The sequence below is a fragment of the Heterodontus francisci genome, chromosome 38, assembly GCF_036365525.1.
Source record: "Heterodontus francisci isolate sHetFra1 chromosome 38, sHetFra1.hap1, whole genome shotgun sequence".
NCBI lineage: Eukaryota > Metazoa > Chordata > Chondrichthyes > Heterodontiformes > Heterodontidae > Heterodontus > Heterodontus francisci.
In genome coordinates, this window is record NC_090408.1 from 41,049,415 (window position 1) to 41,077,318 (window position 27,904).

General features: G+C 44.6%; 1 protein-coding gene across 3 annotated transcripts in view; it reads right to left on the reverse strand.

Moving 5' to 3' along the window:
• The window catches only part of uacaa (uveal autoantigen with coiled-coil domains and ankyrin repeats a), a 145,268-nt gene that overhangs the window by 70,044 nt on the left and 47,320 nt on the right, over window positions 1–27,904 (reverse strand). For 2 of the 3 annotated variants that reach the window (XM_068018201.1, XM_068018200.1), the window contains exon 2: window positions 3,014–3,144. In XM_068018201.1, the coding sequence (XP_067874302.1) occupies window positions 3,014–3,144 (131 nt within the window). Of the gene's footprint in view, window positions 1–3,013; window positions 3,145–13,867; window positions 14,042–27,904 lie in introns of those variants that run through there. The other variant, XM_068018202.1, reaches the window with a different exon arrangement.

The following is a 27,904-nucleotide window of genomic DNA, read 5'->3' on the forward strand; positions in this document are numbered from 1 at the left end:
ACCAGAATGATACCTGGATTCCAAAGGTTAAATTACAAGGAGACGGTAAAACTAGGGTTGTATTCGCTGGAATTTAGAAGATTAAAGGATGATTTGATCAAAGTTTTCAAGATAGTAAGGAAAACAGATAGGGTAGATAGAGAACCTACTAGTTGGGGAGTTGAAGACTGGGGGTATAGTCTAAAAATTAGAGCCAGAGCTTTAAGGAGTGAAGTTAGGAGACACTTCTACATGCAAAGGGTGGTAGAAGATTGGAACTCACTTCCGAAAGCAGCAATTGATCCTGAATGAGCTCTTGATTTTAAATCTGAGATTGATGGATTTTTGTTAACCAAGGTATTAAGGGGCATGGGACAAAAGTGGGTATATGGAGTTAGGTCACAGATTAGCTGTGGTCTCACTGAGTGGAGGAACAGACCATGGTCCATCACTGTGGCACTGCTGCCCTGTGCTTCCACTCCTATTTCTCTCAATGTAGTCAATAAATCTCTTTGCAAAGACACCTTCTGCTTCCCAGGGCTGCAGCACCAATACTGGCAAGAGGGTCCAACTGCAACCCACTGCCATCCACCACCACCCACAACCCTGCAACTCTTTACCCTACACTACTGCAACAGAAGACCTGGTTTTCACTGCCCCATGTACCATGCGTATGGGAGATTGACTAGCACAAAAGTTAGGATTCAGGAGCCTCAATGAGTGTTTTATTAAATCTCACGGAGCGGTACAATGGAGATCCGAACCCACAAAGTGACTTTGTGATCTCAGCCACGTCTTCAAAGGGGAAATCACAGCAGCCTATCCTAGCCCAAGCTCTCATCCCCCTGTAGTCACAGGTTAAGGAGACAAAAAACAAGGAGATCATTGTTAGCCTGCTGAAAAATTGTTTGTATTGTTTGGGGAAGGAGGAGCGTAGAGATAGCGAGAACAATAAACAGCACCATAAACTAGAGGATATAGACTTAAGGTACTTGGCTGAAGTACCAGAGAAGAGATGAGAACTTTTTTTTAAATAAAGGAAGCCACAGCAAGTAGTTACGATCTGAATGCACTCTGAATGGCTAGTGCACCAGATTCAATCTAAACTTTCAAAAGGGCTACAGAGAAAGGAATTAATTGGATAGTTCTTTCAACCACCCAGCCCAAACACAATGAGCCGAACGGATGCCTTCTGTGCTGCATCATTCTATAATTCTATGAAAAAAACACTTCGCATAAAAAATACACACAATGGAAGTTGTAACAAACGGAAAATGCTGGAAACACAAAAGCAGGCCCACGACATTCTGCAAAATGAGATAGAATAATATATCCAATGTAAACCCTTTGTCCCTTCATCAAAATTGTTCAAAGGATCCACAACCAAAACCCTAAACTATCTTTTCTTTTTACCATACATTTCCAGTAATTTCTTGATTTATCTGCAGTTAGAAGATACAAGTTCTTAAAAAAAGGATTGTAGGAGAAGCCAGGCAAAACTTTTTCACCAAGTTAAACCCAATTTATACTCCACGGTGAGTTTGACCATCAATAAAGAAACTGATCCATGCCTTTGTTACCTCTAGACTTGGCTCTTCCACCCTCCATAAACCTGAGGCTGTACAAAACTCTGCTACCCTTATCCTAACTCTCACTATGTACCATCCACCCATCACCCCTGTGCTCGCTGATCTACATGGACTCCCAGTTCAGCAACATCTCGATTTTAAAATTCTCATCCTGGTTTTCAAATCCCTCCTCTGCTTTGCCCCTCCCTACCTCCGTAACCTCCCAGAGCATTACAGTCCTCCGGGATCTCTGCGCTTGTCCAAATCTGGTATCTTTCCCGTTTGAATCAGCTTTCAGCTGCCTGAGCCCCAATCGCGGGAATTCCCTCCCTAACCCCCTCCGCCTCGCTATTTCTCTCTCTTTTAGGACACCCCTTAAAACCTACCTCTTTGGCCAAGCTTTTGGTCATCTGCCTTAATATCCCCTTTGTGACTCAGTATCAAATTCTGCTTGATAACACTCTTGTGAAATGCTTTGGGGCATTTAACCAGGTTAAAGGTGCTATCTAAATGGAGGTTGTTGTTGTTGTGCAAGCTTTAAACTTTTTCCAGCCTATGAACAATGTGTTTTAGGCAGTGCTCCATGTCCTCCTTACCATGAAGGGTCCTGGAGCCATTGCACAGGATAAATTCAGCCAAGAATCCAGTCAGGTTAATGGTACAGCATCATATAAGTTACTATCGTCAAACCTAATGGCTTTTTTCCGTTTCTAACAATTCTTGTGCTCCTCGTCAGTTCACTATTTTTGATCATTTCCAGCTGGGGAACTGCGACTCGTGCTCCATAGAACTGGATATGTGGATCTGGAAACCATTATCACACGGAGCATTCACCGTACTAACAGGTTATAATTAAACAGATGGCAAATTGATACAAAATCATTTTTCATGATATTGTGATGTATAAACAAACAGCGGACAAAACACAAAGTCTGGTGACACAGCAGCTTTGGTAGAAAAAACAGAGTTGCAGGGTTCGAGAGCAGGAACACGATCCCAATTTTCCACATGACCAGCTGCTAACCTTAGCCAGGCCATTATGCTCTAAATCGTCCTTATTGTTGACTATGCAGTCACAAACAGTAGAAAGGCAATTCAAGTTAGCTATAACCTCTCCACAATTAGGGGGAGGGGGAAGGGCCGAGAGGGAGGGGGAAGGGAAGGGAGGGAAGGAGGGGTGGGAGGGAGATACATATTTACTAAATAAACAGAACACAATGTGGTCTCAGACACATGTTCACAAGTTTCCTTATTGAACAAACAGCAAAGAAATATGCACAACCAGGGGATACTAAACATGCAAGCTATGCGATTCTAACAGTACACAAACCAAACTACACAACATCGTCTCTCAATTGACCAAGACTTTGGCTGCGACAGAACTGACCGGTTAAGAAACTGAAACTCAATACGTTCTGAATTCAAACCGGGACGTGTGGAAGTGACAATGGTCGATGCACACTTACGCTGACCGGCCCTCAACATCCAACTTGGTACAGATGACTCCTCTTTTGGCAAGAACTGATGTAACTTTGTCCACATCTCCCTTTTCCACTGCCTTCATCAGTCGATCGTCATATTTGCTCCAGTCGGATGTCTGTTATTAAAAATAAAAATATTGCATTAAAATACTTGATACAGCGTTGCACACTAGCGCCTTAGTTTGATAATGTGGCGTAGGGATATGTAACGCACCAACAGGACCTTTCCTCCCTCTTTTTTATATTATACGTCAGCACCTGCTCCCTCCAGTCTGAGCAGGAATCCGACATGTGCAAGATTTAATAGCTTAAGGTTACACACAACCACTCTGCAAAATGCTGAGATACAATATCAACAGACGGACAGTTGTATTACGGCCCAGACGAACAGCGAATAACACTAGTAAAGCTCACTCCTCTCACGGTTAGCCAGAAAAGAAGGGATTTAAATGCTGCTGCTTTCTTCCCTTTCCTCCAATTTCCCTGAAATCCTCCTTCCCAACATACCATTCCTTACACTGAATCGAATCAATGCTTCAACCTGAATGGCCAGCTATATATGCTGAGGGACTACACATCTACGGATGCTGTACTGACAGGTACATTGTACTGGGAACAAGTTACAGAGTCTACAACCCAGGAACCAGGCACTTAGTCCAGCTGGTTTATGCCAGTGTTTATATTCCTCACGAGCCTCCTCCCACCCTCACATGAGCATATCCTTCTATTCTTTTATCCCTCATGTGTTTATCTAGCTTCCTCTTAAATGCATCTATGCGATTCACCTCAACTTCCTTCTTGCAGAAGCAAGTTCTAAATTCTCACCACTCTCTAGATAACCAAGTTTCACCTGAATTCCTTACTGGATTAATTAGGGACCCATTGCCTCTTCCGTCCCAATCAGAAAATGCAGGATGGGGGAGGCAGGCAAGGGAAGAGTTAGGAAAAAGAGGTACCACGGTAGAGAAAAGCAGTGTCCTTACTTGCTTCCATGCCCATCTGTTCCAATGCAGCCTTTGCATCTCCAGTAACAGTGTCTCTGCCAGTTTCAGCACGGTCACATCCCGAACACTCTAAGGACTCACCCTGAATTGCAAGTTGGCCACAGTGACATCACCCACAGACATGGAGAGCTGAGCTTTCCAAAGTACATCACCACCCAACTCCACTTCACTTGACTCCACAAACACTGTGTTGTAAATATGTCCCCATTAAACATGGAATTCCCTATAATTCATCACCTTTGACCCCCACTATTCCACACACTTGCCATCGACCTGAATGCTCATCTCAGGTTGAACCACAATTAAACTTGGAGCTTAGCTTTAAACTGAGTATCAAAACCACTTAGTTATAACTCCACAACACTGTTCACTACCATTATCTAACCTGACTGCTGCCAAAACCCATATCAGAGTCTTCACCTCCAGACTCTATTTCTCCAATATTCATATTGCAGGTCTCCCAACCTCTATAAAATTCATGTAACACCATCACTTGCATCCTGTCCTGCACTGCACCCATGAACCACTGAGCTACACTGCATCCCTGCTTTCCCCCCACTCCCAACCAACTGAACCCAAGGCCTCCCCCTAACCTGTAAACTTCTCCGTGACCATATTCCACCCGGCCTACGCAACACTGTCCAGCTTTTTCATGAATGATTTCAGGTATGAATCACAATGAGGTAATGTCACCCAGTATTTGTAACTCTCAAGATCATACATCACAGAAGGAAGCTATTCAGCACATTGCACCTCTTTGAAAGGTATCCAAATACTCCCACTCCCCTGCTCTTTCCCCATACGCCTTTTCAAGTATTTATCTAATTCCCTTTTGAAAGTTACTACTGAATCTGTTTCCACCACCATTTCAGACAGTTATTCCAGATCATATCACCTCGCTGTGTAAAAAAAAATTCTCACACCTCTTCTGTTTCTTTTGCCAATTATCTGAATTGTTCACTAGTTGTTAAACTCTCTCTTCACTCAAAATAAATCTTGCATTTATGCACTGCCTTTAATGTAGAAAACTACACAGAGGTACATTATCGAAGCGAATAGGGGCAAGTACTGAGCCTTGGTTTTTTTTTTTTAAAGGAGGGCATTAAAAGGAGAGGGAGGCTTAGGGGTTTCTGGAGGGAATTATAGCGAAGCAAATTGGGGGTGTACAAGACACCAAAAGTGGAGCAATGCAGCAATCGCGAGGGCTGGAGGTGGTTACAGGGCAATCTGTTTGAGGAAGGGAACATGCACCACAAATCCTCCAAAAATGTATTGTTGCCTTTTGTGCTTTAACATTTTTTTCCCCCCTATGAATTACCCTCCCCTCCCTTTTTTTTTTAAACCAACAGGACAAATCCAAACGCCAGCTAAAAAGCGAAACTTCTAACTGGGCATGGCTTAGAACCTCGGCAGCTGTTGCGGTGTATAATGATTTTGTTCCTGTTAGTGACTTTATTGCTAATGCGTAAAGCCTTCATCTTAGCCTCTACAAGCAGACCCATAATTATCATACTGCTCTTCTGCTCTGTTCTGGTAACCCTTTAGTCAGAGTCTCTGGTTACAATCTGTTGCCATTTCGGATGCAAATCTATTTGAAGCAGCACAAAATATTAATACCTTAATACCAGCCAACAAAAATAAAAAGGCTCTGTTAAAGGAACAGGATGTGGCCATTCAGCCCCTCAAGCATATCCAGCCATTTAATGAGATCATGGCTGATCTGTACCTTAATTCCATCTACCCATCTACCAAAATTTTCAACTGACCCCCAGCCTCAACAGCTTTTTTGGGGGGTGGGGAGTTCCAGATTTCCATTCCCCATTGTGTGAAGAGCTTCCTGACATCACCCCTGAACGGCCTGGCTCTAGTTTTAAGGTGGACTTCCCCCACCAGAGGAAATAGCTTCTGTCTACTTATCGGATCCTGTTGCCACTTGTGAAAGGCTCGAGAACCAGGAGGCACAGATTTAAAGTGACTGGCAAAAAGAAGCAAAAAAAGTGACACGAGGGACAAACTTTTTCATGCAGCGTGTGGTTAAGGTCTGGAATGCCTGAGCATGTGGAGGCAGGTTCAATCGAGACATTCAAAAGGGAATTAGATTGTTATCTGAAAAGGAAAAATGTGCAGGGTTACGGTGAGAAGGCAGGGGAATGGTATTAGGTGAATTGCTCATTTGGAGAGCCAGTGCAGACACAATGGGCTGAAAGGCCTCCTTCAATGCTATAACAATTCTGAGATTCCTTTCATCTATTTTTAAGCAACTGCATGTAGAACCAATCTGAGCAACATATTTATGCCTTCCCCCTTCCAATTTTTGTCTGATTACACTCGTGAAGAGCCTTGGGATGTTTTACTATGTTAAAGGCACAGGTTATGTTTCCTACATTACAACAGGCACTACACTTCAAAGAAAAGTACCTAATTGGCTGCAAAGTGCATTAAGAGGTTCAGAGGTTGCGAAAGGTGCTATAGAAATGGAAGTCTTTAATTTGTCTATAATTTCCCTTCTCTACTCCGGGTTCTAAGTCTCTTTAGGGTAAGGGTTCATGGATGCTCTACCTCAGTGTCTACCTACAGTCAGCAGGCAACAAGCTACTTAACTGCAGGGAGTAATCACCATTGGGTCCAATCCTAACCTCAGACATCAAACAAACAGCGATCAAACATCAGGAGCTGGAAACCAGACCGATTTCCCGATTCCCACCCCACCCCTTTTACTAGCTCACAGATACGGAGGCTCAATGGTTGGCGTCACCGTACCACACTGGGAAATGCATTCACTTATTAAGTCATGGGGGCTGGGGGGGTTGGTTGCAGGTGGGAGGAGATAGGGAAGAAGGGCACTAAAAATAAAAAAGGGTTCCCAAGTGCTCAGTAAGTTGATCCACACAGACCTGGAAGATTCCAACTTAGGCCCTTGGTCTGTGTACTAAAGAGGTACGATAATTACCCTTAGTACCTGTGAGCTGGGGAAATGAAGAAAATTGGCGGCCCATTCTTGACCACTAACTAGTGGAAAGGAAGAGAAATGAATTGCATTTCTATAGCATATTTCACAACTTCAGACATCCCAAAAAATGATTTACAGCCAATGGAGTACCCTTGTTAGAACTGAGGTAATGCAGCAGCCAATTTGCAAGCAGCCATGTGCTAATGACCAGACAATCTATTCGTAGATGTTGGTAGAGGGATAAATATTGGACTTGACTCTGGGAGAACTGCCCTGCTTTCTGTCAAAATATTCTTTTTTACATCCATCCGAGAGGGCAGATGGGGCCTCATCCTCATTAACGACTCATCCGAAAGACAGCACCTCCGAGAGTGCAGCAGTCCCTCAGTACTGGTACAGAGCGTACCAGCCTGGATCATGGCCTCACGTGCGCACATATGTATAAACGTCAGGTGAAGAATGGATCAGCCTTGCCATGTGATATGATTTCCAACCCCCAACCCTGGCCTTTCGGCTCTTACCCGCTCCCCACCCCTTTGAAGAGCTTGCTGATTTTCACTATCATGGCTCCCCCATGAATAATGGCCAACCGATTAAGCACCAGATGGCAAATCGGTGGCCATGAAATCTTACCCAAGGAGTCAATCACATCAGGAGAGAAAAGGGAGAACATTTGTGATAAAGAGGAAATAATGATTGTAGATCAGACGTACATTAATACACAACCGATTTCAAACTTCATTATAAACGCGGACAAAACTTACGACAACAAAACATAGTAAAATGTCACAGAAGTGTGAACAAAACTTGACACTAAGCCACATAAGGAGATAGTGGGAGAGATAACCAAAAAGTTGGTCAAAGAGCTGGGTTTTAAGGAACATCTTAAAGGCGGAGAGAGGGGTAGTGAGGCGGAGAGGTTTAGGGAGGGGCAGGTTTTGAAATATTTCACCTTGCTGCTGTTTGAACCCAATTATGTAAAACGAAACTTCTACTGGGGCAAAAAGAGGGAGAAAACAAGAGAGTCAACATCAACAAGGATCTTCTCTGCAAATATTTTCTATTGAAAGTAATTGAAATTTATCTCTGAAAATATCAAAATCAAGATTCCTTTGCAATATTACATGGGCACCAAAATATTTCAATAATTGCTTTCCTATTTATAAAATAATTAAGCTCGTGAAAACTACCAGTGTTAAATTGCTCAACATTGTTGCAATTCAATCGACCAGGCTGCAAGTATCAGATGTCAAGGACACAAGAAACAAACAAAGCTCAACGTCACCAGCACCAGATAAAAAGCAGAAAAATACCATTAACAAAGCTGAATTAAATGAATAAAATTTCTGGATTCAGGCCCGTGATTAGAAATTGTTTGGAGCTTCGGTCTCGCAGCTTTAGGACATCACTTGAACTCAACTGGATTACGGTACGTTCATTCACTTCCACACATCCATTATTGAAGGCCGCTCGCTGAACCACTTTGGATCAATAGATATATCTAAATTCTGCAGCCAGATAGTCTATCGGCTGTCCTTTAAAACATCCTGTGCCCGGCTGTATAGTATCACAGAAACAGCCGCGGTGAAACATTATAAACCACGACTCAATAAATTACATCCAAATTAGCACGAGGTAATCAAAAGAAAAGTATTAACATGAAAACTTGCAAACACTGATTTAACTACAATTCGAGACAAAGCAATACCTTCAGTACAAGATACCTACAAAGGGTACAGAAGCACAGGAAAAGCAACGCTTCATGCTGGTGAAGGATGCTGCTGGTGCTCAGGCAGATTTACAGTCGCAAAGTGCAGCTTGCTATAAATCTTCAACTCTAATTTGCACAGTGGAGATTAGGGCCAGAAAGCACAAGTAGCTGCTTCTGCAGGCTCAGCACAGTCCGACAACTTCAGAAGAATTGCATGGCCTCAGTTCATAAACCCGCTTGAGCATTTTACTAAATTCTCTTCATCTTCCGCTTCTTCTTGTGACTGCATACTACTCAGGAAGAATTTTTGTGGTTGTGTCTTGAGCTTGGTTTCAGAAACCGCAGACTGCCATCCAGAGATTAAAACACAACCAGGTAAAGTATCTCCGCCCTTTCTTCCAGCAACTGTGCCGAGCCTTTTGGTGCTTTTTATTCCAGCTCTTCTCAACATAAGCAACTGCAATGCAAGGTCTTCAAGCTCTTGCTGCGGGGCAGCGAAGCCGCAGTGGCTTGTGCCAAGCGTACGAAGGCTTTTAACTTGACTCTAAAATATCACACCCTGATCACAGTAAACAGTCCATGCAGTCAGCCAACTCCTTCATTTTTGACCTCGCAACCTTCTGAGAGACGTCTGCAAGGTATGGCTAATAATAATTCTATGCATGCTTAGCCGGTGAGTAATGGAGTATCAAGCTATCATTGAAGCGAAAGAGGCCTACAGGAGAACTGTGGTACCATTAAGGCATGTTTTACAGATTCTACAAATAGTCAGCTCCAGCAGAGAGATGCAAGGTTCAGAAAGTCTTTGGCTGACCTTCGAATAGCAGCAAATGACCGATCAACCACGACACCGTTACTAGAAGGAGGCCTGACTTTCTTGCCTGATAAATGGATTAAATCATCATCTTTATAGACAGGTTAAGATTCTCCATCATGACTACAAAGTTTCTCACGTACCCTTCCCTCAGCCCCTACAATTCCCTGCCAAAACATTTCATTCCTTACTGTCCAGGTTGGCCGAATGTCAGCAGCACGATGCAATAACATTGCCACAAGAGAGTTACAGTCAATCACACAAGGGGAAACATATCATGCTACTGGCTGGGGCATGTATTTTAAACCATGTGCCTTAAATATATTTCTAGCCACAGCAATTTATATTTTCATTTGGAATTTAAGACTATTAACAACACAGGATACTAGAATACTCAGTTTCATCTGATGAGCTGTCTCGAATCTTTGTCCAGGAGGCGACGGACTGCGTTCCTGAAAATGCTACAAGTGTGAGATTGAATATTAAATTTAAGGTGCTGTCACAGACCTCAGGGTAATCTCACGTGGTCAACTTGCCATGTGAGCATAAAAATACATCTTTCCAGCAAGAATTCGTATCAATACTTTGCATTTATATAGCAGCTTTAGTGTAGCAAAACCATCCCCAGACGCTTCACAGGAGCTTTTTCAAACAAAATTTGGCACCGAGCCATAGGAAAAAATTAGGTCAGGTGACCAAAGGCTAGGTCAAAAAAGTAGGTTTTAAGAAGCATCTTAAAGAGATAAGGGGAGAAGTTTAGGGAGGGAATTCCAGGGCTTAGAATCTAGACAGCTGAACAGATTTTCATTGCACAATACTTGTGCTTAATCCCCAAAAATACAACAATTTTTAGCCTTAATCATAAGTACTGCGATTGCTTCCCCTGGTTGGGGTATCCAAGGTGCACAGTCTCAGAATAAGGAGTCAACCATCCAGGACTGAGATGTGGTGGAATTTCTTCACCAAGGGTTATGACCCTTTGGAATTCTCTACCGCCAGAGGGTTTTGGATGATCCGTCACTGCATATATTCAACGATGAGATACAGATTTTTGGTCCCTCAGGAAATCAAGGAATATGGCGAGCGGGTAAAAAAGCGGAGTTGAGACAGAAGATCAGCCATGATCATATTGCATGGCGGAGCAAGCTCAAGGAGGCCTATGAACTGCTCCTACTCCTATTTCTTATGTTCTTACTAGTCAAAGATGGGAAACCTACTAAATGAATCAAGCATGCATTCATGAGTCCTTTGGATAAATCCAGGTTTTGGAGGGAGGATAACCAGGATTATAAAACACAGATCACAGGGAGCACAAGAAGAACTGCAGCAGAGGTGGCGCGCACATCGCCCCAAGAATAATTTGCATTTATATAGCGCCTTTCATGACGTCAGGATGTCCCAAAGCACTTTACAGACAATGAAGTTGGTCTGAAGTTGTTTTACTCTAATGTAGATGAGAAGGCGGCTAATATTGCACACAGCAAGCTCCCATAAACAGCAATGAGACAAAGGCCAGATAATCTGTTTCATTCAGTTTTGTTGAAGGGTAAATATTGGGCAAGACACAAGGGAGAACTCCCCTGCTCTTCCAAATAGTGCCATGGGATTTTTCACGTCCATCTGAAATATGGCACCTCTGACTAGAGCATGGCTACCTGACCCGAACCAGACGGGACACGACGACATGCGTCGGGATTGGGTTGGGTCACTCTTCCAGGTCCGGCATTCAGGCTCGGGTCAGGTCGGACACACTATCACCACATCTGCAACGTAGCTCCAATGTTAATGTACTTTTGGACTTGACAGGTTGTTTGGTTACAGTTTTTTTAAGCTTGTGAAAATAAGCAACAAAGTGAAAGACGGAAGCTAGGTTAACCGATGGTCGGGTCAGGCTCGGGTCGGGTTTCATTTGCAGACCTGAGCCAGCCTTTACCTCCGACAGTGCAGCGCTCCCTCAGTTCTGCATTGGGAGTGCCAGCCTGGATTTCTGTGCTACCCACTGAGCCACTGCTGACAATGATCTCTTACCCTTCAAGCAGCTGAGACTTCCTTTGGAAGTTACAAAGCAGAATTTCCAGAAGTCAATATTTCCAGCTGCTCCTTCGCAAAAACATTTCAAAATCCCTGTTGTAGAATTTTGTTTTTTTTGTAATAAAACGCCAGTTAAAATACAAATAGCAAGACATAATTATAGAACATGTTTTTGCCAAAAATCACAGGGGGTCCCCATTGAATTTATATCACTGTGAATTTTATTCTGAAGCTACTGCCATTCCACTATATTCATAAGGGTAGGTCTTCACTTTGGCCATATGAAAGGCACCATACTGCCGCAGCTTTTCTTGTTAAAATAGACACTCATCCAGTAAATATCTGCTCAAGACACATTATGAAAGTCAAACAATCTAGCCTTCAAAAGGATAAGTGTCTGACCAGGGGTCTGTATTTGGGGAGGACAATACACAACACTACAGAGCCAATCTCCTTTCCTAATCGCAAAGAACGCAGCAGGGCGGCTTTCCACTAATGGCATTGCAGGGGAGAAGCAAACATCACTAAACCCACTTGCCAGCAGACAGGAAAGCTACTAACATATAGATGAGATTTTGTTTTATACAAACACAGCTGTAAACCAGAATATGTTGTAAGTGCTATCTTTTGGATGAGACGTCAAACTGAGGGCCCATCTACCCCCTCAGGTGGACATAAAGGATCTCACGCTATTTCAAAGAGCAGAGGAGTTAACCCTGATGTCCTGGCCAACATTTATCCGACCATCATGAAAAAACAGATTATCTCGTCATTATCACATTGCTGGTTGTGTGAGCTTGCTAGGTGCAAATTGGCTGTCGCGTTTCCTACAGTACAATAGTGACTGCACTGCAAAAGGACTTCACTGGCTGTAAGATGTATTGGGATAGCCTGAGGTTGTGAAAAGTGCTATATAAATGCAAATCAGTCTTTAAACTTGTCCCAGAACTCAAGAAAATTATTAAACTGCTTGAGTTTTGCTCTTGCAGCTCCTGACATGGAGAGGATAAAGAGCTTTGCAATCTTCTCAAATAGCCACAGAGTTTGTCTTTTCCTGTCCCCAAGTCACAAGATCTGATGGTGTTCAACAACCTTAATTATATATGAACAATCTTAATTATATATCATGTGGTGCAGAAGTTATAAACAAGGACTTTAATTCCAAAGACAAACATTTGGACTCCACTTGACGGGAGATATTTCCACTCTGCCCACTTATAAACACACCGGTGGACGACAACACGAGATATTCACTATGCAAAACCATTTGAAACCCTTAAACCCTTTTCCAGGATTAGATCACAGGCTTACAATTACTCATGGGTAGCCTATACATCTACATAAATGAATTCTATTCAGCTGAGCTACTATTGCAACTTAGAAATAGCTACTGCATTGCATCTATTTTTTCTACAGTAAAGTGATACATCATTACAGTGAAAATAAATGTTATAATTAACTTGTTGGAATTTTGTGGAATTTATGGTGACATCAAGCAAGCCCCAAGAAGGATATAACAAGCAGCTAGAACAATAGACAGGAGTCAATTGGGGAGGGGGGCAAGCTACTTGGTCAAGTAGTCTCGGGAGAAAGGTTGTATTTGCTGCCGCCACAACTGCAGACAGCACACTTCACACCCATGCACAGTTGCAGTGCCTGTATCAATGATATAGCCCACATAACTTAATATACCACATATTATGTTTAATTACAATAACGGTCTTTCCTTACCCCATTACATTTACTATGCCTAATCCTTATTAATCTATATTCTACTATACCATAACATACTATGCCTAATACTCAGTAATATCCTTTCCACTATATGTCACTATTCTTAATCCTCATAAACCTATAAACAATAGCCATTTCATATTTTTTCTCAATTTCATGTCATAAAAATTACTTATGTGGGCTGGTAAGAAACCCATATCCCGCTTTTTAATAGCACATTCTGTACGGTTTATGGTAATGTACTTGAATGGTCACTAATAATTGATCAAATCTGGCAGCTGATTACTGTTTGAGATACATAAGAAAATCAGTGGTAAACTTGAACTCCCCTCAACACTAATATATATTCAAGCAACGGGGAAAATTGTACATACATAGACAGAAGCAATGCGAGGTGAGTGCACATGCGCAAAGACACCTCCACATCAGGGGGAGGAGATACAAATATACATGCACACGTTGCTGAAAAATGTACCAATTCGTACTGTGTTGAGGAATTTGGATGGATACATTAGATTGGATCAATTGGAAATAATCTCCTCTCTGGATGAGAAAGCAGTGGGTTTTAGTGTCAGACTTAACATTACATTCTTACATTACAACAGTCTGCACTTCACAAGTACTTCATTGGCTGTAAAGTGCTTTGGAACTTCCTGTAGTCGCAAAAGACGCTATTGACATGCAAGTCTTTCTTTTTGCTCCTCTCCAGAAGTTCATGCTTCCCATTGTTGCCCTGTTTAACAGTGACTGGATCCAAGTTTGGCAATAGGTGGTGGCAGCAGAGATGCACATGCTACAGAAGAAAATAAACACAAAAACATTCAAGAGTTTGGGGAGTAGCAGGAGAAACACAGGGGAAAGGACGGATAATTATTCACAAGTCTTTATGAAAACAAGAGCATCAACTCAGCTGAACCCCACGGTGCTAAAATATAATCCGCATTTCAGACTATTACCCTATAGGGTGCAATGTTTAAATCACAGGACTACACAACAGTTTTGCTGAAACAATGCTATTCTTTTGGAAAAACTTGCCATCCATTGCCTACCACAAACCCAAATGAAAACATACGAAATCGAATGCATATGGAGATTAGTTTAAGAACCAGAGGGTGCTGTAACAAAACAGAGGTGCAGATGGGTTCCTAAAGCTTAATTCTTACCATTTGTTTAACACAAAGGAGTCTTATAAGTTACTGTCTTTACACACTATTTCACCCCGGACGGGGGATCCTGTCGGATGGTTCCCCGAGCAGACTGCCAAAGTCATTTGGCGGAATGCCTCATCACCAGAACTTTCAAACAAGCACCAAGATGTAGCTTGGCTGGTGGTGAGAAGATCCCTCCCCGTCAGATCCTTCCTGCACGCCCGAAATCTCGCCCCCTCCGCGCAATGCCCCCGCGGTGGCTGTGGTGGGGAAGAGACGGTTGCCCACCTCCTTCTGGAATGTGTCTTTGCAAAGCAGGTGTGGAAAGAGATGCAAGAAATGCTGGAATCACTCAGCAGGTCTGGCAGCATCTGTGGAAAGAGAAGCAGAGTTAACGTTTCGGGTCAGTGACCCTTCTTCGGAGTTCCGAAGAAGGGTCACTGACCCGAAACGTTAACTCTGCTTCTCTTTCCACAGATGCTGCCAGACCTGCTGAGTGATTCCAGCATTTCTTGTTTCGGTTTCAGATTTCCAGCATCCGCAGTATTTTGCTTTTATTTTAGTGGAAAGAGATGCAGTGGTTTTTGTCGAGGTTCATCCCAAGCAGCTCTGTAACACAGGAGTCTGTGCTCTACGGGCTGTTCCCAGGGACGCACACCGAGACAAACATCAACTGCTGCTGGAGGACTATCAATTCGGTGAAAGACGCCCTTTGGTCTGCCCGAAACTTGCTGGTCTTCCAGCGCAAAGAGTTGTCCACGACCGAATGTTGCAGACTGGCTCATTCCAAGGTCCAGGACTACGTGCTGAGGGACGCACTAAAGCTTGGGGCAGCCGCAGCAAAGTCTCAATGGGGAAAGACCACTGTGTAAGGTTCCCCCACCAAGCTGAACGGAGAGGCTGGATCCATGGGAAACCCCTCGAACTGTATCGGAAAAGTTTTCATTTGCTGTAAAATGTAAATGGCATGACAAATGAAATGGAAGGGTTGTGAGGCAACTCAAGATTGTATTGAAGGAAACTGATCACTTTTGCACGGTTTGTATTTTTTGACTTGATGCTGTTTTAAACTGTTTGGTAATGTATTTTTTTTTATACAGATTTTTATGAATAAAGCATATTTTGGAAATTAAAAAAAACTATTTCACCCCAAAAGCAGTTACCAGTCCATTTGCTACAGTTTAAATTGGTTGTCAAACCTACAATTACTGCACTATCTTTAGAAACAGAAACCTTTCAAGATTTGTTCTCATGCAGTTTCATAATAATAGGCTTCCACACCCTAACTATAGCTGACCATACACCACCTTCCTGCCCTAATCCCCACCCCCAAAGTAACATCTCATTACAGAAGTATATTACTCATTTGGTGGTCATAAACCTCAGAAGATACATTATGCATCATTCACCATGCATTGCATGCACCGTATTGCTTTCTATGTCACAGGACTTCATGTCGCATTTGCAGACGTCTTTAAAGTGGAGACATGGACGGCCGGTGGGTCTGATACCAGTGACGAGCTCGCTGTACAATGTGTCTTTGGGGATCCTGCCATCTTCCATGCGGCTCACATGGCCAAGCCATCTCAAGCGACATTGGCTCAGTAGGGTGTATATGCTAGGGATAAAAACAAGAAATGCTGGAACCACTCAGCAGGTCTGGCAGCATCTGTGGAAAGAGAAGCAGAGTTACCAAGTTTCGGAAGGGTCACTGACCCGAAACGTTAACTCCGCTTCTCTTTCCACAGATGCTGCCAGACCTGCTGAGTGGTTCCAGCATTTCTTGTTTTTATTTCAGATTTCCAGCATCCGCAGTATTTTGCTTTTATTTTAGTATATGCTAGGGATGTTGGCCGCCTCGAGGTGGGAGTCAGTTGCCCGTGATCGCCAGAGCTGGCGGACAGCCATAAAGACGGGGCTAAAGAGTGGCGAATTGAAGAGACTTAGCAGTTGGCAGGAAAAAAGACAGAAGCGCAAGGAGAAAGCCAACTGTGTAACAGCCCCGTAAAACCAATTTTATCTGCAGCGCCTGTGGAAGAGTCTATCACTCTAGAATTGGCCTTTATAGCCACTCCAGGCGCTGCTTCACAAACCACTGACCACCTCCAGGCGCTTACCCATTGTCTCTCGAGACAAGGAGGCCAAAGAGGATTGCTTTCTACATCAGCTGCGATTCCAGAGTGGGAACTTCCCAATCCAGAGTAGTGCTCACAGCGAGAGATCAGATCAGAAAATTCTGGGCCTGCAATTCCTCACCTGCACAACATGGAGTGATATTCTAAAGCACGTCACTGGTATAATCAAAAGGAGGCGTTTAAAAATATACTAATTTGCTCATTAATGATAATCATGCTGCTTGAACAGGCTGTAAAGCTAGTCAAAGTCCTTATAACTATTACGGAATTTTGCAGCTCAGGAGCAGGCCATTCAGCCCATCATATCTATGAGTTCTCAAACGACTAACCACCGAGCCCCAATATCCTGCCCTTTACACATACCACAGAATCACAATCGTTGCAGTGCAGGAGGCTGCCATTCGGCCCATCGTGTTCGCACCAGGTCTCTGAAAGAGCAATTCCCTCAGTCCCATTCCCCTGCCTTCTCCCTATAACCCTGCATAAACTGTCTAATTCCCTTTTAAATGCTTCAATCGAACCTACCTCCACCACTTTCTCAGGCAGTGCATTCCAGACCTTAACCACGCTGAGTGAAAAGGTTTTTCCTCATGTCACTTTTGCTTCTCTTACCAAATACTTCAAATCAGTGCCCTCTCGTTCTCGATCCTTTCACGAGTGGGAACAGTTTCTCTATCTACTCTCCAGACCCCTCATGATTTTGAATACCATTTCTTCACTTCCTTTTTAAAAGGCTTTATGGATTCTACTTCCAGCACAGTTTAGGAACACAAGGAGGCCCATTCAGCCCCTCAAGCCTTTTCTGCCATTCAATTAGATCATGGCTGATCTGCAGCTCAATTCCATTTTCCTGCCATATCCCTTGATACTTTTACCCAAGAAGAATCCATCTTTGGGCAGCACCTGTGGAGAGAAAAGCAGAGTTACTGTTTCAGGTCAATTCATTAGAAAGATCATCGACCTGCTTTCTCTGTTTTGCTCTCCACAGTTGCTGCTTGACCTGAGTATTTCCAGCATTTTCTGTTTTTGTTTCAGATTTCCAGCATCCGCAGTATTTTGCTTTTTAAAGAATCTACCATTTTTAATCCTTAAAAGCCTTTTGGGAAGACAATTCCAGATTTCCATCACCCTTCATTTCCCCCCCTAACTGGGGGGATCCAAGTCAAATGGTGAAGAATGAAGCTAGATACAGATCCTTTTCTTGATAGCTGGTTTATTCACAGAATGCAGCATTACACATCTCGGTCTCCTGCCTCCACCCCAACCTGCGCCAGCAAGCTCTCTTTATAACTGTTCCAAGTCCCTAATTAAACAATGCACCTGTGTATTTTTAACATAATTAACCCACCATTAATAATGGCCTGGCTCCAATGTGAAGATTATGTTCCCTCATTCTCGATTTCTAGCGGAGAATCTAGGGGTCTTAACAACCCTCTACATATATAAAGAAAATTGTTGAAACCTTTCGCTTTGTTCTTTTGGTGACTGTTAAATGTTCTCTAGTTACCAACTCACTATTTTCTGATGAAAGATCATTGACCTGAAACTCTGTTCCTCTCTCCAAAGATGCTGCCAGACCTGCCGAGTATTTTCTTTTTATTTCAGATTTCCAGCATTTTGCTTTTGTTTTTACTGTTTTTCCCCAGTTACTTTTCTCAAAATCTCTCAATTTTGAATAATTAGACCTCCTCATAACCTTTCTGCTTTAGTCAAAGAAGCCTCAGATAGAGCAAAATAATTACATTCTTGTTTTGCCATTTTGAAATGACAACTTAATTTTTGAGTGAACAAAGAGCAGGACTGTTCACTAGAAACAGCAGCAACCAAGTGTTGACTGTCAGTAGCAGCATAAGAGTGAAGGTGCCATTTAGTCTCTTCTGAGTTCAAGCCCCACTCCAGAAACTAGTCACAAAATCCAGGCTGACACTCCAAGTGTAGGAAGGAGGGAGTGCTGCTCTGTCAGAGATGCAACCTTTTGGATTAAACCAAAGCCCCATCTACACCCTCAAGTGGACGCAGAAGATTCCATGGCACTACTTGAAGAGGAGCCAGGAGTTCGCTTGGTGCTTTACAGAAATAATTATTTGTTTATTCAATAACCACTGCACCATTTTTGTAGAAGGCTAACACTTTTACAAAATACCTCTGTAATTGTTTTTGATTTGTCAACTTACAATGAAAAGAACAGATCATCCGATCATTTATAACATCATTTGTGGGATCTTGCTATGCACATATTGACTGATGCGTTTCCCTATGTTACAACAATGGCTATGCTTCAAAAGTGCTCATAGGCTGTAAAATGTATTGGGTTGCCCTGAGGCCATGCAAGGTACTGTAGACATGCAAGTTCTATTTTTATTTGTGTAATTATAGTTTTTTTTAAAGTTCAGTGAAGAAAAACAAAATACTTTTTCCACACACGTCTCTCAGCTTCACAAATACTGTGTGTTAAATTGCTTTGTTATATAAATGCACATTATTGTCTGACTTTTCACTCACAATGTGAGGTGACTAAACAAAGTGAATATCTTCTTTGGCCTCCTTATCTCGAGAGACAATGGATAAGCGCCTGGAGGTGGTCAGTGGTTTGTGAAGCAGCACCTGGAGTGGCTATAAAGGCCAGTTCTAGAGCGACAGGCTCTTCCACAGGTGCCGCAGAGAAATTTGTTTGTCGGGGCTGTTGGCTCTCCCCCTTGCGCCTCTGTCTTTTTTCCTGCCAACTGCTAAGTCTCTTCGACTCGCCACACTTTAGCCCGGTCTTTATGGCTGCCCGCCAGCTCTGGCGATCGCTGGCAACTGACTCCCACGACTTGTGATCAATGTCACAGGATTTCATGTCGCGTTTGCAGACGTCTTTAAAGCGGAGACATGGACGGCCGATGGGTCTGATACCAGTGGCGAGCCCGCTGTACAATGTGTCTTTGGGGATCCTGCCATCTTCCATGCGGCTCACATGGCCAAGCCATCTCAAGCGCCGTTGACTCAGTAGTGTGTATAAGCTGGGGGTGTTGGCCGCTTCAAGGACTTCTGTGTTGGAGATACGGTCCTGCCACCTGATGCCAAGTATTCTCCGGAGGCAGCGCAGATGGAATGAATTGAGACGTCGCTCTTGGCTGACATACATTGTCCAGGCCTCGCTGCCATAGAGCAAGGTACTGAGGACACAGGCTTGATACACTCAGACTTTTGTGTTCCGTGTCAGTGCGCCATTTTCCCACACTCTCTTGGCCAGTCTGGACATAGCAGTGGAAGCCTTTCCCATGCACTTGTTGATTTCTGCATCTAGAGACAGGTTACTGGTGATAGTTGAGCCTAGGTAGGTGAACTCTTGAACCACTTCCAGAGCGTGGTCGCCAATATTGATGGATGGGGCATTTCTGATGTCCTGCCCCATGATGTTCGTTTTCTTGAGGCTGATGGTTAGGCCAAATTCATTGCAGGCAGCCGCAAACCTGTCGATGAGTCTCTGCAGGCACTCTTCAGTGTGAGATGTTAAAGCAGCATCGTCAGCAAAGAGGAGTTCCCTGATGATGACTTTCCGTACTTTGGACTTCGCTCTTAGACGGGCAAGGTTGAACAACCTGCCCCCTGATCTTGTGTGGAGAAAAATTCCTTCTTCAGAGGAGTTGAACGCATGTGAAAGCAGCAGGGAGAAGAAAATCCCAAAAAGTGTGGGTGCGAGAACACAGCCCTGTTTCACACCACTCAGGATAGGAAAGGGCTCTGATGAGGAGCCACCATGTTGAATTGTGCCTTTCATATTGTCATGGAATGAGGTGATGATACTTAGTAGCTTTGGTGGACATCCGATCTTTTCTAGTAGTCTGAACAGACCACGTCTGCTGACGAGGTCAAAGGCTTTGGAGAGATCAATGAAAGCAATGTAGAGGGGCATCTGTTGTTGACGGCATTTCTCCTGTATCTGACGAAGGGAGAACAGCATGTCAACGGTCAATCTCTCTGCACGAAAGCCACACTGTGCCTCAGGGTGCCTCACAATGTGAGGTGACTAAACAAAGTGAATATAATGCACATTTAAATTGCCAAAATCACTGGAGCGCAAATCCTAGAGGTCAGAATGCACTTGGAGTAAGGTGCTTTGTCCTGGTCACTGTAGGAAATGCAGCAGCCCATTTGCACACAGCAAGCTCCCAGAAACAGCAATGGGATAATGACCAGATTATCTGTTCTTCGGTGATGTTGGTTGAGCGATAAATATTGACCAAGGCAGAAGGGATACCTCCCCTGTTCTTCAAATAGTGCCATTGGATCTTTTACATCCACCTGAAGGGTCTCAGTTTATTGACTCACCCAAGAGATGGCACCTCCAACAGTGCAGCACTCCCTCAGTACTGCACTGAGTGCCAGCCTAAAGATTATGTGCTCAACTCTCTGGAGTGGGGCTTCAACTCACCACTTTCTAACTCAAGAGGCAAGTGTGCTACCCATTGAGCCACAGCTGACACCAGTAGGGTCAAAGTGCTGGAATGATGGTGGATTGAAGAGCCTTCTTCATCCAAACCCTACTGATTAGTCAGTATTGTTTTCCAAAAAACAGTCAACTTATAAAACTTGTACATGGAAGATTCAAAAGCAAGCATGAGGGAAAAAAGAATTTAACTGGGTTTTATTGCACATTTAAACCTATGCCAAATGGAGCCTGTCTAGCTTCAAAGGCTGAGCAAAAACTCTTGTCTGCTAAGTACAGCTAACAATATTCATTACAAATATGATTGGGCTCTTAACAGGAGCCACGAGTATGTCTGTTGCACAATCACCTTCATGGTTTTTGTTTAAAACATAATCATTAATATTTCACGGTTGCAAGATTCCCTTTGACTGACTGTGATGGGCAAACGACATAACTGAATTATGTTTCAATTTTAACTCTTATGACAGAACGCATAACAGCATTGAGCTAAGGGACACATTTACACATGCAGCTCCCTTGCCAGTGACACACTTATTCAGGATCTCATATCCCCTAAAGGTTTGCCAACCCATCAGGGTTGCCCCAAGTCTCCAAGAATTAACACTGTTGCAAGTGAGAATGCAGGAGAAAAATCTAGGCCTTTTTAAAACGAGAAAATGGTGCTTTCCCTTGCCCATTTTCTTTGAATAACTGTGTTTATTAGTTCTAAAGTATTGAGATGGGGAACAAATGTTTACACGGGGCAGAAGGGGAGAGGACATCTGGTACACCTCCAGAAATAATGTGCAACCAGTGCCGGGGAGTGGGACTGACAGCATAACTCTGTGGAGAACCAGCATGGACACGATGGGTCGAATGGCCTCCTTCTGTGCTGTAAATGACTGATTCCATGACTCAAAGTCAGCAACCCTTGTCCATGGAGCAAAATGTTTGGCACGCTGATGTGTGATGTTAACCAAGAGGTATGTTTTACTTCAAAAACAATTTAGGATTTAAGGAGTTAAGGATTACACAGTGAAGAGGAAATGCTGGAAACATTCAGCAGATCAGGCAGTAACCATGCAAAGAGAAGCAGAATTAACCTTAAAGGTCAAAAACCTATCGTCAGAACTGGAAAGGTTCAGACAGGTTAGAGTCATCGTCATCAGCTTATATTTATATAGCGCCTACAATGTAATAAAATGTCCCAAGGTACTTCACAGGAGCATTATAAAACAAAATTTGACATTGAGCCACATAAGGAGATTTTAGGGCAGGTGACCAAAAGCTTGGTCAAAAACAGGTAGGTTTTGAGTATCTTAAAGGAGGAAAGCAAAGTGGAAAAGTGGAGGGGTTTAACAAATGAATTCCAGAACTTATGGCTCAGACGGGTGAAGGCATGGCCACCAAAGGTGGAGCGATTAAAGTCATGGACGCTCAGGAGGCCAGAACTGAAGAAGCGAAGAGATCGGAGGGTCATAGGAGTGGAGGAGATTAAGAGGCAGGGAGTGGAAAGGCCATGGAGGGATCTGAAGACAAAGATGTGATTTTTTTTTTTGAAAAAAAGAGAGGAATCACTAAACCAGGAGCCGATATAAGTCAATGAGCACAGGGGTGATGGGGTTTGTTGCGGGTTAGGACATGGGCAGCAAGGGTACAATGTGGGAGGCCAGCAGGAGTGCATTAGAATAGTCAAGTTTAGAGGTAACTAAGGCATGGATGAGGATTTCAGCAGAAGAGCTGAATTTGACTCTTGTTGCTGAAACAGGAAAAGAGAGACAGACACACACAGACTAAGACTCCCTTTCATGACCTCTCCAGTCCAGTCAAGGCACTTTTCCAATAGGGCATGTTTTATAAAAATTCACCAGATTAACAAAGGGAAAGGACAAACTGCACCAACAGACAGCAGTGTGTATTGAATTGTTGTGCACTACAGCTCCCACCATTTACTCTGTCCCCGTTTATCCCAGACCTATCTCAGATAGGTGGCTTAAACCACTTGCCATTACCGAAGCAGTCAATTACAAAGGCATCGATCATAACGCATAAAATGTGCCATCTATTCCAGGCAGTTCAACATTTTTTTTAAATTTCCAAAATATACTTTATTCATAAAAATCTGTAAAAAAAAATACATTACCAAACAGTTTCAAACAGCAGCAAGTCAAAAATTACAAACAGTGCAAAGGAGGTCCGTTTGCTTCAATACAATCATGAGTTGCCTCAGTTTAGAGATACAGCACTGAAACAGGCCCTTCGGCCCACCGAGTCTGTGCCGACCATCAACCACCCATTTATACTAATCCTACACTAATCCCATATTTCTACCACATCCCCACCTGTCCCTATATTTCCCTACCACCTACCTAGGGGCAATTTACAATGGCCAATTTACCTACCAACCTGCAAGTCTTTTTGGCTTGTGGGAGGAAACCGGAGCACCCGGAGGAAACCCACACAGACACAGGGAGAACTTGCAAACTCCACACAGGCAGTACTCAGAACTGAACCCGGGTCGCATGAGCTGTGAGGCTGCGGTGATAACCACTGCGCCACTGTGCCGCCCTCAACCCTTCCATTTCATTTGTCATGCCATATACATTTTTACATTTTACAGCACACAAAATTTTCCGGATACAGTTCGAGGGGTTTTCCATGGATCCAGCCCCTCAGTTCAGCTTGGTGGTGGGACCTTACACTGTGGTCTTTCCCCATTGAGCCTTTGCTGCGGCTGCCCCAAGCTTTAGTGCGTCCCTCAGCACGTAGTCCTGGACCTTGGAATGTGCCAGTCTGCAACATTCGGTCGTGGACAACTCTTTGCGCTGGAAGACCAGCAAGTTTCGGGCAGACCAAAGGGCGTCTTTCACCGAATTGATATCAACTGCTGCTGGAGGACTGTTTGTCTCGGTGTGCGTCCCTGGGAACAGCCCGTAGAGCACAGACTCCTGTGTTACAGAGCTGCTTGGGATGAACCTCGACAAAAACCACTGCATCTCTTTCCACACCTGCTTTTCAAAGACACATTCCAGAAGGAGGTGGGCAACTGTCTCTTCCCCACCACAGCCACCGCGGGGGCATTGAAGGCGTGCATGAAGGATCTGACGGGGAGGGCTCTTCTCACCACCAGCCAAGCTACATCTTGGTGCTTGTTTGAAAGTTCTGGTGATGAGGCATTCCGCCAAATGACATTGGTGGTCTGCTCGGGGAACCATCCGACAGGATCCACCGTCGCCTTTTCCCGTAGGGCCTTGAGGACATTCCGTGCAGACCACTGCCTGATTGACCGGTGGTCAAAAGGAGTTTTCCCGCAGAAAATGCTCCACAAAGGATAGGTGGTACGGCACGGCCCAACTGCATGGAGCGTTCCGTGGCAATGTGACCAGGCCCATCCTTCGCAACACTGGGGACAGATAGAACCTCAGCACGTAGTGACACTTGGAGTTTGCGTACTGGAGGTCTACACACAGCTTGATGCAGCCGCACACGAAGGTGGTCATCAGGATGAGGGCAACGTTGTGTACGTTTTTTCCGCCCTTATCCAGAGGTTTGAACATCGTGTCCCTCCGACCCGGTCCATTTTAGATCCCCAGATGAAGCGGAAAATGGCTCGGGTGACCGCCACAGCGCAGGAGTGGGGTATGGGCCAGACCTGCGCCACGTACAGCAACAACGTGAGCGCCTCACACCGGATGACCAGGTTCTTGCCCACAATGGAGAGATCGCTGCCCCCACATGCTCAACTTGTGTTGTACCTTGGCTACTCGCTCCCCCCAGGTTTTGGTGCACGCCCCGGCCCTTCCGAACCATATTCCCAGCACCTTCAGGTAGTCTGACCTGACGGTGAAGGGGACAAAGGATCGGTCAGCCCAGTTCCCAAAGAACATTGCCTCGCTCTTGCCGTGGTTAACTTTGGCTCCTGAGGCCAGTTCGAACTGGTCGCAGATGCTCATCAGTCTGCACATGGACAGCGGATCCGAGCAGAAGACGGCGACGTCATCCATGTACAGGAAGGTTTTAACCTGAGTGCCTCCATTGCCTGGGATTGTCACCCCTCTTATGCTCACATCCTTCCCAATAGACTCCGCAAAGGGTTCAATACAGCAAACAAACAAGACAGTGGAGAGAGGACAGCCCTGTCTGACTCCAGATTGGATTGGGAAACTTTCTGATTTCCACCCATTGTTTGAGACTGCGCTACTGATGTTTGTGTAGAGCAGTTTGATCCAATTGCAGATTCCTTCCCCAAACCCCATTTTGGAAAGCACATCCATCATGTAGGTGTGCGATATCCTGTCAAAAGCCTTCTCCTGGTCCAGGCTGATGAGGCAGGTGCCCACCTTCCTGTCCTGCACATAAGCGACCACATCCCTGAGTAGCGCGAGACTATCAGAGATCTTCCTGCCGGGTACAGTACAGGTCTGATCAGGGTGGATCACCCACTCCAGAGCAGACTTGACTCGACTCGACTGGCCATGACTTTGGACAGAATCTTGTAGTCAACATTAAGCAGTGAGATGGGCCGCCAATTTCTGATTTCTGCCCTCTCCCCCTTCCGCTTGTAGATGAGGGTGATGATGCGTTTCCTCATGGATTCTGACATGCTGCCAGCCAGGAGCATACTCTCGTATACTTCCAGCAGGTCCAGGCCGACCCAGTCCCACAGGGCCGAATACAACTCAACCGGTAAGCTGTCGCTTCCGGGAGGAGTTTTACTTGTCTCAAAGGACTCGACGGCCTTTGTCAGCTCGTCCAGAGTTAGCGGCTTGTCCAATCTCTCCCTCGTGCTGTCATCTAAGACCTCTGTGATAGATGACAGGAAAGACTGGGAGGCTCTGCTGTCTGTGGGCTTCGCGTCATACAGCCCAGCATAAGAGGATTTGCTGATCCTTAGTATGTTGGACTGCGACGATGTCACCGAGCCATCCTCTTCCTTCAGGCTGCTGATAACAGAGCTCTCTCTGTGTACACCTTTTGGAAGAAGTAACGCGAGCACATCTCATCCTGCTCGATGGAGCAGACTCTGGACGGGAAGATGATCCTGGATGCCTCCGTGGCAAAGAGCGAGGCCTGCTGGCTCTTCACCTCTTGGAGGTTCTGCTTGACCTCGAACCCCATCGACTGCAGCCGGAGCAGATTTTGCATTCTTTTCTGGATTCGGGACATTTCCCTCTGTCTCTTTCTCGCCCTCTGAACACCTTTGTGGATAAAGAACCTCTTGATGTTCTCCTTGATCGCTTCCCACTAGTGAACTGGAGACTCAGAGGGGTTTCACAGTTCTCCAACCTTTGTAATCCCTTTTGAGTTCCTCAATGTTCTCTGGGGTCAGCAGTGTAGCATGGAGCTTCCACGTCCCCCTGCCGACCCGCTGGTCGTCCTGCAAGTGACAGTCGGCCAGTAAGAGGCAGTGGTCGGAGAAGAACACCGGCTTGACGTCGGTGAATCCGACCATGACAGCACGGGACACAAACAGGAAGTCAATCCTGGAACGGGCAGACCCGTCCGATCGTGACCATGTGTATCTGCGCTGCGCTCCGTCTGCAGGTTTGCTGAAGACGTCGTGCAGTTTGGCATCCTTAACTGTTTCTATTAGGAATCTGGACGTAGCGTCCAGTTTGCTGTCGTCACTGCCGGATCGTCCAGCCGCATCGATGATGCAGTTGAAGTCACCGTCTAGGATGACCGGCCTGGACGTCGCCAGCAGCAGTGGGAGCTGCTGGAAGACGGTCAGCCGCTCGCTGCATTGAACCGGGGCGTACACGTTGATCAACCGGAGCGGAGCACTGTTGTACATTACATCTGCTATGAAGAGGCGACCGCCCACCATCTCCTTAACTTCAGAGATGGTGAAGTTACCTCCCCGCAGCAGTTCAGGCAGTTCAACATGTACTTACCTTGCCTGCACTGACCGATTTAAAAGGCAAAGTCGGATCTATGAGCAATTTCAAACAGCTGTTGGTACCTCATTAAAGTGCAATTACATTAGTGATCAGCAGTTAATAACAATTAGGAGGGGCTGCTGTTAAGTGAACTTTCCGGTTTTAAATATATATGTTGGTTACTTGCCTTTTTAGTTCTACTATTCACCACGCACAGCGGTCACCCACTATAAACATTGGGACCATATATGCAGCTGTTAGATGGCAGCAAGACTGAAATGTAAATCAGTGAATCAGAGGACACCAGAAATAACAAAAGTGGCTTTGGCAGTCAACTGAATCACAAATTGGTGTCCACAACTCAGAACTTCAACACAAATGCTCATCATTTCCAATTCAATTGTCAACAGTACCAGAGAGGAAGAATGAGCAGATGCTTTTAGGCATCAGCCTTGATTCAGTAGGGAGCATTCTCTCCTCTGAGTCAAAAGCTCATGGGTTCAAGCCCCAGTCCAGACACTTGACCTAGAATGACATCAGTGCATACATGAGAGATTGCTGCACTGTCAGAGCTGCCGTCTTTTGGATGAGACATTACACCGAGCCCCAATCTGCCCTCAGGTGAGCGTAAAAGATCTGATAGCACTCGCAAGAAAAGCAGAGGAATTCTCTCTGGTATCTTGGCCAACATTTATCCCTCAGCCAACCACGAAAACAGATTATCCAGTCATAGAGTTATACAGCACAGAAACAGGCCCTTTGGCCCACCCTGTCCGTGCCGGCCATCAAACCTATCTATTCTAATCCCATTTTCCAGCACTTGGCCCATAGCCTTGTATTGCTTGTGGTGTTTCAAGTGCAGTCATCTATCTCTTTGCTGTTTGTGGGATCTTGCTGTGTGCAAATTGGCTGCCAGATTTCCCTACAACAGTGACTTCAAAGGTACTTTATTGCCGAGAAGCGCTTTGGAATGTCCTGAGGTTGTTAAAGGCACTTTATCAATGAAAGTTCTTTCATTAACCCTTTTCTTAAAAGCTACTGTGCAATTGTAGATCT